The sequence below is a fragment of the Garra rufa genome, chromosome 10 (assembly GCF_049309525.1).
Source record: "Garra rufa chromosome 10, GarRuf1.0, whole genome shotgun sequence".
Lineage (NCBI taxonomy): Eukaryota > Metazoa > Chordata > Actinopteri > Cypriniformes > Cyprinidae > Garra > Garra rufa.
This window is the reverse complement of record NC_133370.1, coordinates 30,042,717-30,059,923: the sequence shown is the minus strand read 5'-3', so window position 1 is coordinate 30,059,923 and position 17,207 is coordinate 30,042,717. Positions and strand designations below refer to the sequence as shown.

Below are 17,207 nucleotides of genomic sequence, written 5' to 3'. Positions count from 1 at the left end.
ACCTATCCTTAAATACATGGGGGATTATCCAGTCAAGCATGTGCGGACACCCATTGATCTAACAAACCAGATCTTTGGGCCAGCAACAGCACATGTGGAACTAAGAGATGAGATCTACTGCCAAATAATGAAACAGTTGACTAATAACAACCATGGGTATGTCAGCTAGTTTTCACTCATTTGCTTTTGGTACCTAAATATGATCTAATATATATTTTTTTTTTTATCTGATTACTTTTTAATTGCAGTCTTTCTCTCTGTTTATCTCCCAGGTTGAGTATGGAGCGAGGATGGCAGCTTTTGTGGCTGTGTTGTGGTCTTTTTCCTCCAAGTCAGTTGCTACTGAAATATGCTCAACGTTTTCTGGAGTCCAGACCAAGGGAGCCTCTGGCCACCGCCAGCCTACAGAGAATGCAAGCTATGCTCAGGTAGAACTTTACATACTCAAACAGTTTGTCTCTTAAGGATCATTCACAATACAAAACAGTCAACACATTAGTATGGCTACATTCACACTGATTGACAAACAGATATGTCCTGTTCACACACCGGCTTACAATAGAGACTTGAATACTTGAAAATGAGGCTGTGAGGGATAAAAGTACAGTGCGTTTAATAGATTATACTGTTTTTAACAACATATGGATTAGTGTTGTTAAAAACTATGGGATGTCGATACCAGTCAGTACATAAATTTAAAAAAATGTGATGATACCTGCATTTTAAGTGCTGTTGAGCGGCTCATCCACAGTGATAACACACGGAACCAACAAAACTCAACAAATGGCCCATTGGATGCCAATGTGAACAGAACATGAAGGCTAAAGTTGATCTAAAAAACAATGTTTATTGTCCCATACAGTATCGAGGGAAGGAAGTTGCCTCCTCACCAGGTTGAAGTGGACGCTATTCAGAATAACAGCACTCAGATCTTCCACAAAGTTCATTTTCCCAACGATACATCTGAAGTAAGAAGTGGCATTTCAGTTTTAACAATTTTACTTACTATTTTTCCCATCCATGTTAAAACCCCTGCCCTTTTTCATTTTAGATATTTGAGGTGACCACCACCACAAGGATCAGAGACTTATGCCGCAACATTGCCAAAGATCTCCACCTTTCTTCAGAAGATGGATACAGTCTGTTTGTTAAAACATCCACCAAGGTATCAGACATGATTTCTTTCAGTCATTTTGTTATTCCTGATGGTGATGTTTTAGGTCCATGTTAATCTTCATGGGTCAAATCTGATTCTTTCAGGTAGTAAGTATGGATTCAAAAGAGTACTTCTTTGACAACCTCAGGCAACTCACAGATGTCGTCGGTAAAAAAGGAAAGAAAGTCAAGGAGGGTGAGCTGTATTACATACTACAGTAATTAACCCAACATTTATTCAGTAGGTGTGTTATAATCGGTCTCTCACTATGATAAATATTATTGATCCTGAACACAGCTACACCAGCTATTGCCCCTTACCTGGTGCTCTTCATGAGAAAGCTCTGGTTTAATGTGATCCCAGGAAAAGACCTAATCGCTGACCTAACCTTCCACTTTCCCCAGGTATGTTACACTTTTAAAAATAAAGGCTCCAAAGGGTTGGTTTTGCAGTAATGCCATAAAAGAACCTTGTAGTTAACAGTTCTTAAAAGAATCATTTTGAAGAACATTCTAAAAATCTAAAGAACCTTTTCTGCATTTGAAAGGTTCCATAGATATTCAAGGTTCTTCATTCATAGTTTTGAGAGTGTACAGTGTATCAAATGTTTGTATAACTGAAAAAAGTGCTGCAGGGATAATAAGTTAGCATCACCCTGGTTCCCTCTACAAAAACCCAATAGGATTTTTCAATTGGCTGTTGGATTATTGCAGAAAATAAGCTATGTGACTAACTGTCTTTTTATTTTCCCAGGAATTGCCAAAGTATTTGAAGGGCTACCATGATGTATCTAAAGAGAACATGATCAGTCTGGCAGGACTGCTGTTCCGTATTCAGGTTGACACGGATAAATCACAGTTTGTCATGATCCCTAGAATGCTGAAGGATCTGGTGCCAGCTGATCAGCACAAGATCATGTCTCCTGATGACTGGAAAAAGGTGATCCTCAAGCCTCTTATTCACAACATAGCTCTGTGTGTTTGACTTTGTTCCAAACCTTAATAAGGTACCTACATAGCAGGGGTTCTTCCTCTGAAGAAGCAAGGGGGGCAGTGTTTCCTCAAAATATTGAATGGGAAAAATCATAGTACAACAATAAAACAATGCCAATATTACAGAATCTAACATTAAAAAGTGTCTTAATCACTCATTTTTTTAAAGAAACGTTGTACAACAGTGACACCAGCATTTAAAGTTACAGCAGGAGTCCATGTCTCTCTCTCGTCTTCTCTAAGCTTATTGAGTTTTACCAGATCTTCTCATTCATCCAAATGAATGACTTTGACTTTGACTTTTCAAACTTTTGGTCTGTACTGTATATTTTTCTGTTTATTAAAGTTTTTACTCTACATTTGTGCAGTTTTCAGTGGGTTAGTGATATTTTTTAAATATATATAAATTAATAAATAAATATTTTTTAAATGGGTTTTTATACAAAAACTGCTTTTAATGTAAAATTCACTTTATAAAAGACCCACATTTCTAACTTTAATTCATGGGAATAACATGGATAATTTCACATGGTTTAGTGTAAGATTTTTGCCCATCTTTTGGAAAATCCAGTTTTAAAAGTAAAAAAAAACAACAACTACAAATAACTTTTACCAGTAGGTGGCTGCAGAGCTCCACTATTTGCTATTTGCTGTTTGACCACCTGAAAGATATTTTTTCACAAGTTTTTTCAGTTGAAAGAACATCTTTTGATAAATTAAAATCATCCTTGCTATATATACAGTACAGACCAAAAGTTTGGACACACCTTCTCATTTAGGTGTGTCCAAACTTTTGGTCTGCACTGTATATATAGCAAGGATGCTTTTAATTTATCAAAAGATGTTCTTCTGAACTTTCTATTCATCATAGAAACCTCTACTAAATTCTACTAAGCTATTTTCAATATAATAAAAATAATAAATGTTTTTTGAACAGCAAATCAGAATATTAGAATGATTTCTGAAGGATCATGTGACTGGGTAATGATGCTAAAAAGATCAGCTTTGAAATCACAGGAATAAATTACATTTTAAAATATATTCAAATAGAAAACGGTTATTTTAAATAGTAAAAATATTTTTACAATGTACTGTTTTTGCTGTACTTTGGATCAAATAAATGCAGGCTTCATAAGTTAAGTTTAAAAAACATTAAAAAACAAAAACCTTTTGACTTAGTGAATATTGTTTGATATATATTTAAATAAATGTAAAAACGTGTAATCATTTTAACCATATTAGTGTTTTGTTTTTTGTTTTTGTTTTGTTTTTGTTAAATGAGCCCTTAATGAAAATAAGAGACTTTTCTTTAGAATGTATATGGCTTGTTTTAGTATTAATGTATTTCAGTGTCTTTTTGGTCTTGGGTTTGCAGCACATCATCAACGCATACAACAAACAGGCAGGCATAAGCATAGATGAAGCCAAACTCCAGTTCCTGAAAACAATCTCACAGTGGCCTACCTTCGGATGTGTTTTCTTCGAAGTAAAGGTAACTAGGGCACCACTAAAAATAACCCTAATTGCTACAAAAGGGGGGTTGTTTTCTTGACTCTTGTCCCTTTTACTCGCAGCAAACCTCAGAGAAGAGATACCCCAGTATTATTACGCTATCAATCAGCAAGCAAGGAGTTACGATCATCAACCCTACGACAAAGGTGCAAATCTATTTGTATATACATAATACAACTAACATATACAGTGCCTTGCAAAAGTATTCACACCCCTTCATTTTTTCACATTTTGTTTTGTTGCAGCGTTATGTTAAACTGCTTTAAATTAGTTTTTCCCCACATCAATTTACACTCCATACACCATAATAATGTCAAAGCAAAAAACAGATTTGCAAATTTTACAAATTTATTAAAAATAAAACACTGAAATAAGTACACTGCATAAGTATTCACACCCTTAACTCAGTACATAGTTGAAGCACCTTTACAGCCTCAAGTCTTTTTGGGTATGATGTGACAAGCTTTGCACATCTGCATTTGGCAATTATCTGCCATTCTTTGCCTCACCTTTTCACTTCTCAAGCTCTGTCAGCTTGGATGGGGGCTGGCAGACATTTTCTAGAGTCCTAGTTGTTCCAATCGTCTTCCATTATGGATAATGCTTCTATGAACCTTCAATGCAGCAGATTTTTTTCTGAACTCTTCCCTAGATCATTGCCTTAACGCAAGTCTGTCACTGAGCTCTACAGGCAGTTATCTTGACCTCAGGACTTGGTTTTTGCTCTGATATGCATTTTCAGCTGTTAGATGTGTGCCTTTCTAAATCATACTCATTAACCCCACTCGAAGTGTAGTAACATCTAGAAGCAATATGAATGCTCCTGAGCTAAATTTCGAGTGTCCCAGAAACGGCTATGAATTCTTATGCAACGGGATCTTATCAGTTTCCTATTTCTAATAAATATGCAAAGTTGTTACAAACCTGTTTTGTGCTTTGTCATTATGGTGTATGAGATGTAGATTGATGTGGGGAAAAAAAGTAATTTAAAGCAGTTTAAAGGAACACTCCACTTTTTTTGGAAATAGGCTCATTCTCCAACTCCCCCCGAGTTAATAAGTTGAGTTTTACCGTTTTGAAATCCATTCAGCCGTTCCCCTGTTCTGGCGATAACACTTTTAGCATAGCTTAGCATAGATCATTGAATCCTATTAGACCAATAGCATCGCGTTCAAAAATGACCAACGAGTTTCGATATTTGTCCTATTTAAAACTTGACTCTTCTGTAGTTATATCGTGTACTAAGACCGGTGGAAATGCAAAGCTTCAATTTTCTAGGCTGATAAGATTAGGAACTACACTTCCATTCCGGCGTAATAGTCAAGGAAGTTTGCTGCCGTAATAAGGTTGAAGCAGGAGCAGTAATACCATGCAGCACATGTGCAAATGCTAAACTAGCTGGGAACTCATTTCTTATAATACTCCGCCTGCTTCAGCCTTATTACGGCAGCAAACTTCCTTGACTATTACGCCGGAATGGGAGTGTAGTTCCAAATCTTATCAGCCTAGAAACTCGCAGCTTTGCATCTCCACCGGTCTTAGTACACGATATAACTACAGAAGAGTCAAGTTTTAAATACAACAAATATGGAAACTCGTTGGTTTTTGAACGTGATGCTATTGGTCTAATAGGATTCAATGATCTATGCTAAGCTATGCTAAAAGTGATATTGCCAGAAAAGGAGAACGGCTGAATGGATTTCAAAACGGTAAAAATCAACTTATTAACCCGGGGGAAGTTGGAGAATGAGCCTATTTCCAAAAAAAGTGGAGTGTTCCTTTAACATAATGCTGCAACAAAACAAAGTGTGAAAAAATGAAGGGCTATGAAAACCTTTTCAAGGCACTGTAGCTCACCTCAGCATTGTGTAGTTTATGAAGTTAACATGTGTTTTGACTGGCTTGCCTGCAGGAGGTGCTTGTGATGCATCTGTTCAGTAAGATCACTTCCTGGTCTAGTGGAAGCACCTATTTTCACTTGACCATCGGCAACCTGGTGCAGGGCAACACTCTGCTCTGTGAGACCTCCATGGTAAATATAACACACATACGCACATTCAACAATAGCAAGTGTCACACATGTGTATGTGTTAATATCCTCTCTGACTGTTTGTGTCTTGCAGGGTTATAGAATAAGTGATCTCCTGTCCTCTTACAAGGACATGTATCTGAATGAGATCCCAAGGGTGCGGAAATCAAAGAGGATCAACATGTAGTATAATTGTGTACTGTTTTATTTTTAGATCTTTACCATAATAATTACACTATGAAGTTGTTCAAGTAATTTTTTGGAGAATTGCATAAGTAAAAAAGACAATTACTGTGATGAATTGGTTTGAAAATCATACATTTTTAACAGTAACTACTATAGATCTGTCAGTGAAATAATGTTGTTGCTCGTTGCTTCTTCTATGTGCATATATATATTTGAAATCAATTTATAGGCTTGAGTATTTATTTGCATTTCCAATAGTCCACCTTCTCATAGACTTTGCATTGCAATGTTACACTAGGTGGCAGTATTTTTACAGTTTAATTCTAATCTATCTAATACCGCTGTGATGAAACAACCATATTTAACAATAAAATGTAAAAATCAACATGGCTCTTTCATTGAATGTTGACTAGTTGAATTTGTAATCAATAATAATATTCCACAATTTAAATAGCACTCATTTAATTTGTAGTATTTGCTGTTTGGTTATGATATATTAATATAAAGCTTGACTTGTCAAAATGTCTTCAAAAATACTGTAAAATGACTGTGCTTTAACTGTGATGGCAAAGATGAAATTTTAGCAGCCATTACTATTCACATGATCCTTCAGACATCATTCTGACATGATGGTTTGCTGCTCAAGAAACATTTATTATCATTATCAATGTCTCATGTAATGTTATAAATGTTTGCACTGTCGCTGTTTATCATTTTATTGCATCCTTATGAAAACAAGAATTTCTTTTGAACAGTATTTGTATTTTCTATATTTTATTTACTACTGTAAAATGAAATTCTAAATCCACTGAAAAATTAGGGTTTTCTTTTAGGACTTTTGGGATTTTCACAGCCTCCCTTGCTGTTTAATTCTTCCACTAAACCAAAAATATCCCTGCGTGCCTGTCTCAACCCCTGGCCTCTTGACCAGCAATTCAGACGTTCCATGAAACTGAAAGAAAGCCTTGTACTAAAACTGGAAAATCCAGCATGAATGCTCCTCTGCAATCATGGTAATCGAGTGTAGAGCACGCTTTTTGGCCCTGACGCACACTTTGCCATGTGCTCACTATTACCAAATAATAACACAGGACCCTGGGCAGGAGAAGGAGAGATTAGAAACACAACACTACACTGTGGGGGACTTAAAAAACCATTTCATTTATGTCATGCCTAAAAGTGAGATGTATCCATTTCTCTTCAGCCCTAAGTCTCATTTTGTCTCACCGACATGAGCCTAGAAACATGTTCTTGATACCACAATGTCATAGAACCTTACTAACTCGTTCTGACATCTGAAACCTTCAATCTGGAGCTATTTTACTGTTGAAAACTGGTGGATGCTAAAAAAATGTTTTTTTAAAAGTACAAATCTTAAGCAGTTTTGGAGTTATCAGTATCAGTTATATAAAACAATTATGTGTAGACACAATCACCCTACAATGAAAAAAAAAAAAAACATTCACTCCTTTTTTTAATCCTAAACAGTCGTAAAGTTTTTTTGATTTTCTGAGCAGTAAGACGTCACATCGATCAAGCCCCGCCCACAACTGCTGACGGATGTCCCGTATTAGCATATTCCCGCCCTCAGCCAGTTGTGTGTTTTCCGCCATTTTCTCCGGGCTCGAGCAGCTGTGGCGACAACATTGGCTGTATCCGAAATCGCCCCCTATACCCTCAAATAGGGCACTATTTGAGGGGACAGCCATTTTAAGTGGTGTTCGAAACCATAGTGGACGTTCTCGAGTGCACTCATTCAATCCCACAATGCACCGCAAAAACGAGTGTACAACCGATGTACGCTCAATAGCTAGAGATAACCCATAATGCACTGTGAGAGTCGCGCGCCGACTGAATTCCCGCGTCTCTCCAGACGATGGCGCCCGCAGCTGAATCATCCATCTGTTCATTTTACAACGCGCTCGTCCACTGCGTAATGCAGCGTACAACACAGGTACAAATTTGTTGTAAATTGATTATTAAATTGTTTAACCAAGGTTTATACATAAACTCCTTGACATAGTTCAAGATAAATCCTTTAATCTTACTACTCGAACTGTCCGTTTTAAATGATTGTTAAACAGTATAGCAATACTATGCAAAAGTGGCAGTCCTTCCGGTGCACTTAGTGTCCGAATTCACTCACTCGTTTTCATTCACTCCTTCAAGTGAACTGTACGAGTGGACTAATGTAGGGAATAGTGAATAGGGTATAGGGGGCGATTTCGGATACAGCCATTGTCTCGTAAGTGATGCAGGTGTTTTGTAGTTGGATGTAGAAATGAATATAAGAATATTAAAAGTGAATATAACTCTCCCGACATCAGAGCCTCTGAAGACGCAGTGGATTAGTTTTGTTTTTGATAGTTAGGTGTCACCCACTACACAAAAAAACGGAAGAGGCGAGGTGAGTAGAGCTCATTAGCATTTAAAAAAGAAATGCACCGAAACTGATTGCTGTGAACAGACAGGGTAAAAAAGTGTTTTACATTACATTTGAGGAATTTTAATCGAAGTCTGTCACAGACATGTCATGAAGACCCTAAAGAATCATACTAACAAAAAAGTGGACTCAATCTGTTGTAAGAAAAAAAAATGAATGCCTTAAAGTGCCCCTATTATGCCTTTTCAAATATGATATTTCATGTAGTGTGTCATGTAGCTGTATGTGAACATAAACTATCTGCAAAGTTGTGACGCCGACAGTGCACTATAAATGAAGTTTTTGTCTAACAAAAAAAAGAGTCGGCTCACATTCGCCTAAACGAGTCGTCAGCAATTCGAATCTTTTTTCTGTAACGGCCACACGTCACGAGCTACACATTTGCGTAATGTCCGACCACGTTCAATTTCGCGAACAACTTGCCCGCCCACAAACAGTAGGCCTACCATTTTCACGTGGATTAACGTTACATCATGTCAAGAAGGCGTCCTGCGCTGTGAGAGTGAATTTGTTTTATATGCCCTTCCGAAAGATGAAACTACCAAGAATGAGTGGTTAACATTAATTTTTTCAACACCTCAGCAGTCCAATGCCAATCTTGTGTTGTGTTCGCGTCATTTTACTGATGACTGTTTTTCCAATCTTGGGGAGTAACGTTACAACGCGAGATTCACCAAACGCTTGGTTTTAAAAAATGGATCAGTGCCCAGTTTATTTGGACCGGCTTGCTCCTCTGAACTTCTACCTGTAAGTATGATTAATAATTGATGATTGTATTTTCTAGCGATCGTTCAAAATACGTCTTTGTGTACGTTATGGTGTGTAACAACCCCGCACATGTCTTGGTAAGCGGCTAACTTGCGTTTCTGTAGTTCTGTTGTTCAGCTGTGAGTGCAATGTAGTCTAAAAATTGTGATTGATGCAGCTTGACTGTCTGTCTGCCTTATTAGTTTAAGTAATGATAATGATAAACGATGGCTTAACGCAGTGTTATGGGTTGTACGTTACAGTGTTGAAGTTCACAACATAGAGGTGTGCCCGGTTCGCTTACAAAAGCAAATTGCAAGCACTTTCCACATATGACACCCACTGAGAAACGTCCTGCTCCGGTCGTGCTTGCAAAACAGTTTCTTGTCGATGTGCCACTTCAACCGTTTCATCGTCAGACTCCGGCTCGAATTGATAGGGTAAAATCGAGGCTATCTTTTCTATGCATTAACAAGTCTCCACAGCTGTCATTCAGTTATGCCAATGGGCGTTTCGTTTTGCGCTGAAGCGGTAGACCAATCCAAAAGGACTGCACCATCTGACCAATCACAGCGGTGAGGGCTCACTGAAAGGAGGGGTTTAGAGAGACTGATTCTTCGAACTGCTTCACACGAGTCGTTTACGAATCATTTAGAAACGGGGTAAAATTAAATCTAATTTTTGAGAAAACTAAAGTGTTTTTTGAACTTGCATACATGTAAACCTGTTTTAAGAGACTATTACAACAATATTAACTACCTTAAACATGGCATAATAGGGGCACTTTAAACTTTAAGTTCCTTAAGGCTTAAAGGAACACTCCACTTTTTTTGGAAATAGGCTCATTCTCCAACTCCTTAATAAGTTGAGTTTTACCGTTTTGAAATCCATTCAGCCGTTCTCCTGTTCTGGCGATATCACTTTTAGCATAGCTTAGCATAGATCATTGAATCCTATTAGACCAATAGCATCGCGTTCAAAAATGACCAACGAGTTTCGATATTTGTTGTATTTAAAACTTGACTCTTCTGTAGTTATATCGTGTACTAAGACCGGCGGAAATGCAAAGCTTCAATTTTCTAGGCTGATAAGATTAGGAACTACACTCCCATTCCAGGCGTAATAGTCAAGGAAGTTTGCTGCCATAATATGGCCGAAGCAGGAGCAGTAATACCATGCAGTACATGTGCAAATGCTAAACTAGCTGGGAACTCATTTCTGATAATACTCCGCCTGCTTCGGCCATATTACGGCAGCAAACTTCCTTGACTATTACGCCGGAATGGGAGTGTAGTTCCTAACCTTATCAGCCTAGAAACTCACAGCTTTGCATTTCCACCGGTCTTAGTACACGATATAACTACAGAAGAGTCAAGTTTTAAATACAACAAATATGGAAACTCGTTGGTCATTTTTGAACGCGATGCTACTGGTCTAATAGGATTCAATGATCTATGCTAAGCTATGCTAAAAGTGATATCGCCAGAACAGGAGAACGGCTGAATGGATTTCAAAACGGTAAAAATCAACTTATTAACTCGGGGGGAGTTGGAGAATGAGCCTATTTCCAAAAAAAGTGGAGTGTTCCTTTAAGCGGAACTTATGACTTTAAAAGTCAAAATTACGAGATAATTTTTCTCGTAATTATGATTTAAGTAAGTCATAATTTTGACTTTATAAGTTGTCAGTTTTGACTTAAGTCATAATTTCGACTGTTTATCTCGTATTTATGACTTTTAAAGTCACAATTTTGACTTTTTATCTCATAATTATGACTTAAGTCATAATTTCCACTTTTTAAGACATAATTTTTTATTTTTTAATTCATAATTTCGACTTTTAATATTATAATTTTGACTTTGTAACTTTTTAAAGTCATAAGTCATAATTTTGACTATATAAGTCATAATATCGACTTTTTTATCTCATAATTATGACTTTTATAGTCATAATTTTGACTTTTTAACTTGTAATTATGACTTGAGTCATAATTTCGACTTCGTAAGTCATAATTTTGACTTTATAACTTTTAAAGTCATAATTTTGACTCTTTACCGTGTAACTTTGACTTAAGTCATAATTTCGACTTTTGAAAGTTATTATTAATTAATTTTTCATAATTTTTTTTCTTACGTGGTGGAAATGGGCTTCCATAGTTGTTTCGAGACTCACACAGGCAGTTTTTCAGAAAGAGTTCCATTGTGTTCTGAACTGTCACGTTACTCATGCCAATTAATTGATCAGGAATGCTTTAATGCATTCCTCTAAATAAAGAGCCCAGCAAAGGCAATCGTGGCCAAGTGCTGAGACTTTCAAACAGCAGCTCTGAAAAATGCAGCAGTGCACGTGACTTGCATCTGAAATGCTGTCATTCCCAACCATTAAAGCGCATGCTGGTAAAGCTTTAGTCATGGATGGAGTATGTGTGGCTCCTTGTGGTTTTACTGCTCTTCATCATTGCACTTGAACTACTGCAGTTGTGAGGTATATGGTTTGGATTGTGGTATAGTTTAAAAATACGAAGGCAGGGCTGCTTTAATTTATTCCCCTTGCAGCATGTTTCAGATCTATCATTCAGAGAGAGTCCAAATTGAAGGTTATTCCATCCAGTAATTAATCAATGCTGGAAATGTGTGCAGCTGAAGTAATCAATCTACTCTCTGGGAGCACAGCACATCCAAACAGTATGTGCCAGATGATAAACAGGACAGCTTTTTAGTTTATAAAGCCTAACCTAATTCATACTGGATTCATTTGAAAATTAATCAGAATTGTTGGGTTCTTGGCTTATTGTGCTGACCCAAAATTCATCTAACATCTAATCCAATGTTGTTTTTCAACAAACACCAATGTTCCCAATCACTTTAATTCTGATTTGTAAGGCGGATTACTGCACCCTCGCTCAAACGGATAGAAAAATTCATATTTGCTGGCGTCCCACATTTCAAGCTTCAGGAATGTGCCCTTTGACCTTCAAATGCTCCACGGCCCTCTATTTTGTTCATGTCGAGGAAGAAACCCAAGGGTAAAAAATGTCAAGTGCTTCTCAAAAGTCGAAAGAATGTTGGCAGCATTTCTCTCTGTAAGGAGGAAAAGGCCTCCACTGAGCTTATAAACAAGATGAATTGCAGTGTATCGCATGTTTCCTGGTTCCCATACAGGCTGTAACCGCCATAAAAATGCTAAACCTTTTTATTCCGACCAAGAGGATTTTCTCTGCTTACATAAGCTCACCTGGAGCCAAGATTGTTCTTGTGTTGGTATGAAGATCCAGTGCCACAGTGTCCTCATCGCATTTGCCTGTTAAATTGTTATTAGTTAAAGACAGTTTATTACAAATATTGAAAGCACATGTGATTCACATGTGCTTTCAATATTTGCAATAAACCATCTTTGACCAAATAACATTTTAACATGATGTGAATATTGTCAGTGTATCTAGACGAGGGTCATGAACTCCCCCACATGTTGAAGTCCTTATTTCCCTCTTTTTCAGTTTAAATGGTGGCAGTGCTGTTATGATTTATAAACTGTACTTAAAATGTTAAAAATTCTGATGAATCATTGTATGAATTATGTAGTATCACTTAATCATTTTGACCTTGTATGTTGGTCCTTATTGACACTGATCTATGTTGATCTATGTCTGTTTCAAGATCTGCATTTGAAGCAGATGTTCTTAAAGCAGATGTTCACTTCCAGAATAAAAATTGACTGATCATTTGCTTACTCCCTTGTCATCCAAGATGTTCATGTCTTTGTTTCTTCAGTCGTAAAGAAATTATGTTTTTACAGGCAAACATTTCAGAATTTTCTCTGTATAGTGGACTTCAATGGTTCCTGTGAGTTTGAACTTCCAAAATGTAATTTAAATGCAGCTTTAAAGGACTCTAAATGATCCCAGCCAGAAAGAAGTGTCTTATCTAGCGAAACGATCGTTTGTTTTCTAAAAAAAAATTGACAATATATATACTTTTTAACCTCAAATGCTCATCTCTGCGTGAACTCTTGTGTATTCCGGTTCAAGACAGTTTTTAGACATACTCTTACTGCCATGAACCAGAATGCTCAGTTTTCACGCAGAGCTAGACAAGATGAGCATTTGTGGTTAAGAAGTATATCAATTGACAATTATTTAAGAAAATAACTGATCGTTTCGCTAGATAAGACCCTTCTTACTTGGTTAGAGCCCTTTGAAGCTGCATTTAAACTGCATTTTGAAAGTTCAAAGTCACGGGCACCATAGATGTCCACTATATGGAAAATATTCCTGAAATGTTTTCCTCAAAACACATCATTTCTTTACGACTGAAGAAAGAAAGGCATGAACATCTTGGATGACAAGGGGTTGAGTATATTATCTGTACATTTTTGTTCTGGAAGCGAACTTCTTCGTATTCAACCTAGAACAAGAAATTATTTGATTATTAATTTGAATTGTCATTTAACCCGCCTTACTGACCAATCAGACTTTCGTGTTGTTATATTATCCGACAAACTTTTGCTCTTTTGTATAGGTATGGCTGTCCTGTGAGTTACACCGTGTCTACACCGGACACGAGTGGCACGACAAAATACTATCGACCTTCAATGCGGAAGTAAGCGTATGGGCAAGACTTCTGGTTCATTAGCCATTATAGGAAAATAATGAGAAGAATAACAACACGCAGTGAAATGGTGAAATGGTACACTAAAAACTAAAGCAATGTGTTCATAATTAAGACAATAGATTAAAATAAGATACACTGTAAGACGCACTCATTTGCAATATTAAGTAAAATAACGAGCTGTTTCGTACAGCTAAAAATAGCTGGATGTGGATGAGACCAGAAGTAATGTACAATAAATTGTACAAAGGGTCACACCTATTCTTACAGAAAAAAATAAGGTGGATTGAACCCATTATAATTGGTGTTAATTCTGAATGGATAAATTCTGTCGATGCGACACGACAATTCCCAGAGACTTAACTAATGCCTTGTTCTATTTATGATGAACTGACACAAAATTCAGATGATTTGCAATGGTTTTACTGCATGTTTAAACTCCTGGAAGCTGTTAAAATGAACAAAATTCTTCTTTCAAATATCCCTGAAACTGATTCAAATATAGAATCTTATGAATAGAATGAATACAGAGAGCAAGGTAATGTGCCTCAACTTTTTTAGCACTCAGACAGGTACAGTGCATGTAGAAAATCACCATACCCCATGAAAACATTTACCCTTTGTTACATTACACCCTGGAAAATAAAATTAATTAAGTCTTAAGACTTTTTTTAATCTGAATGTACACATTACAACCCTCATCATTCAAGTAAAAAATATCCTTATATCCTTTTTAAATATTTTAAAAAATCTGGAGGATTATAAAAAATGAATCAGTGAAACGCCTGGTTTGGTAAAGTGATCAACCCTTAAGAGTATACCATTATAAACTTGCTCACGTGCAAGCAATTAACTTCCAGATTAAAAACCAGGCTATTTGCCCCACCTGACATCAATAGTAGTGGTGTTGATTACTTCAGAATAAAATGAGCTGTTTCTTGAAGATTTCACTGTTTGTGACGGTACGGCAAAGAATTTACCATGGTTGGGAAAGTGCTTTCAAAAGACCTCTGGGATAATGTTGTAGAAAGGCTACAAAAACATTTCAAAGGCCTTAGCTATCCCTCGAAGTACTGTTCAGAGCATCATTAAGAAGTGGAAAGCATATGGCACCACCAGCACATTTCCTAGATCAGGCTGTGTCCCCAAAGTGGATGACAGAGCCAGGAGGACATTGATAACAGAAGCTACCAGGAGGTCAAAGGCAACTTTGAAAGACTTACAAGGCTTTATGGCTGGGTCTGGTCTGTCTGTGCATGTGACAACTATTTCCCAAGCTTTACATAAAGCTGGCCTGTATGGCAGGGTGGCACAAAAGAAGCCAGTCTCATTTGTGCTGTGCAAAAACACATTTGGAATAATCTGATACCTTCTGGCAAAAGGTGCTATGGTTTGATGAGACCAAAATTGACCTTTCTCCAAGCGCTATGTTTGGCGATAAGCACTACTAACTACCTACTGTGAAGCATGGTGGTGGCAGCATTATGTTGTGGGGGTGTTTCTCTTCAGATGAGACTGGGCAATTAGCCAGGATTAAAGGGAAAATGGAAAATGTTTTTTTCGTTGGTTTGATGTTGTAAGACCAAAACTGTAAATAAAGCTGGAAAAGTTATTTGGAATGGGGTTTGATTCCAGGCTGTATGACAAATAAAGTAACTATTTCAAAGGGGTATGATGATTTTCTATAGACATGCAGGTATGTTCTATGGATATTGTTTTGATAGAGCCAAACAAGATACAATTCTAATTTCAACATTACTTATTCTTCAGACATTCTAAATCAGCTGCATACAAAGTGACCAACATTTGGTTTTCAACCACAGAAAATGGATAATATTCAACAATCTGAAAATGAAGCCTTATTGAGATCCCCATATCTCTAGGACTGAACAATGTTGGGGCTTAAAAATGAAGATTACAAAAGCAACGTTTATTAACAACTAGAATCTAAAATCATATTGTAATATCTTTAATACTTCTTGAGTTACAGGCATGCAAACTTTGGAAAATTATTATTAATGGCACTTATACAGGTATGTTCAATAGAGTTGTTTTGACAGAAGGAAATGAGAAACATCTCTAGTTTCAACATTATTTGTTCTTCAGACCTTCCTCTTAAAAAGAAAAGAAGCATCATATTTTTGCAATGTGCACTACATTTGGTTTTTGACCACTGAATGTGTACATTTGAACAATTTGCTCCTGGAGCCATATTGAAATTCCAATATCTCTGGAATTGAACCATACAAGGCCTTAAAAATGAAGATGCCAAAAGGAAAGTTAAGTCCCAATATCTAAAAGGTCATTAGGATTTCTTTAATACTTCTTGAGTTACAGGCATGCAAACTTTGGAAAATGAATACTTATGACACTCTAGTTTCAACATTATTTGTTCTTCAGACATCCTATTTAAAAGAAAAGAAAAGTGGTTTTTGACCACTGAATGTGTACATTTTAACAATTTATTCCTGGAGTCATATTAAAATTACAATATCTCTAGAACTGAAACATACTGGGCCTTAAAAATGAAGATGCAGAATAGAAAGTTTGTTGAGTCCCAATATCTAAAAGGGCATTAAGATATCTTTAATACTTATTGGGATGCATGCAGAAAAAACTTGAAAAAAGTGCTTTTTATCATTTTTAAATGTTCATCCTTGGCGCATAATGCAACAAAGTTTGCTAAAGTCAACAGATTTTACTAACAGACCTACTCTGTGTAAAAATAAGATTATGATGCTGCTGAAATCATTTTTACCCCTTTTAAGTTGGCTCTGAATCTCTGGTGAAAATTGCCATTATGGCCCCCCTCTACAAAATAGTGAATTACCCAGTAAATATTTGTCCATGACAAATTAATATTTTGGCTTTCATCACTATGTTTATCTTTCTTCAGAAAAAAAAAATATTAGCAAAATCAAAAATTTAAACCGTTTGGTTGATTTGACACAAAATGGCCCTGTAGTATTAGTTTATAAACTGTAGCTTGTAACTTGGTACATTTTATCGAGAAATTTTCTGTTTGGTAACATAAATGCATAATTGAACAACAGAGGTCATAATCAGTGGCATTACTACTGTAGTAAATATGCAAGACGTGGCCGTCTTAAAAACAACAAGCATTGTTCACTTTTGTTACAACTGAGACCTAAATTCCTGAGATTCCTTCATCAGTCAAACTTTTGCCTGTGAAATGCCACAAATAGTCAAGCATCCAAGCATGCTTTAACTTACTTACCATAGATGATATCAACATGATGTGCATCAAAGACTATAGAATACCCAAGACATGTCACTCGTGTAGTTTTGAATGGGGAAAAATGCAACGTTCATTATGGCCGTGAAGCCCCGCCTTCTTAGTGAAAGAGCCAATCGTTGATTAGTAAAGTCAGCACGTCACTGCAGCTGCCGTTAGAAGTCCCGGTTGCTATAGAAACAATCTGCGCTCTAAGACATGCGCTCAGTACTGCGCATGCGCACTGGCTCATCTAGCCGGAAAAATAAGCGTTTTTTAAGGCTATTGGAGCACAAGGAA

At 36.7% G+C, this 17,207-nt stretch overlaps 1 protein-coding gene across 1 annotated transcript in view; it reads left to right on the top strand.

The window, feature by feature from the left end:
* The window catches only part of myo7bb (myosin VIIBb), a 42,672-nt gene extending 36,412 nt beyond the window's left edge, over positions 1–6,260 (top strand). The window contains exons 37-47 of the mRNA XM_073849772.1: positions 3–156; positions 273–428; positions 863–968; positions 1,052–1,165; positions 1,261–1,351; positions 1,454–1,560; positions 1,910–2,095; positions 3,524–3,640; positions 3,723–3,806; positions 5,573–5,692; positions 5,784–6,260. Coding sequence (XP_073705873.1) covers positions 3–156; positions 273–428; positions 863–968; positions 1,052–1,165; positions 1,261–1,351; positions 1,454–1,560; positions 1,910–2,095; positions 3,524–3,640; positions 3,723–3,806; positions 5,573–5,692; positions 5,784–5,876 — 1,328 coding nt within the window. The 3' untranslated portion in view covers positions 5,877–6,260. The remainder of the gene's footprint in view (positions 1–2; positions 157–272; positions 429–862; positions 969–1,051; positions 1,166–1,260; positions 1,352–1,453; positions 1,561–1,909; positions 2,096–3,523; positions 3,641–3,722; positions 3,807–5,572; positions 5,693–5,783) is intronic.
* The last annotated feature ends 10,947 nt before the right edge of the window (positions 6,261–17,207 follow it).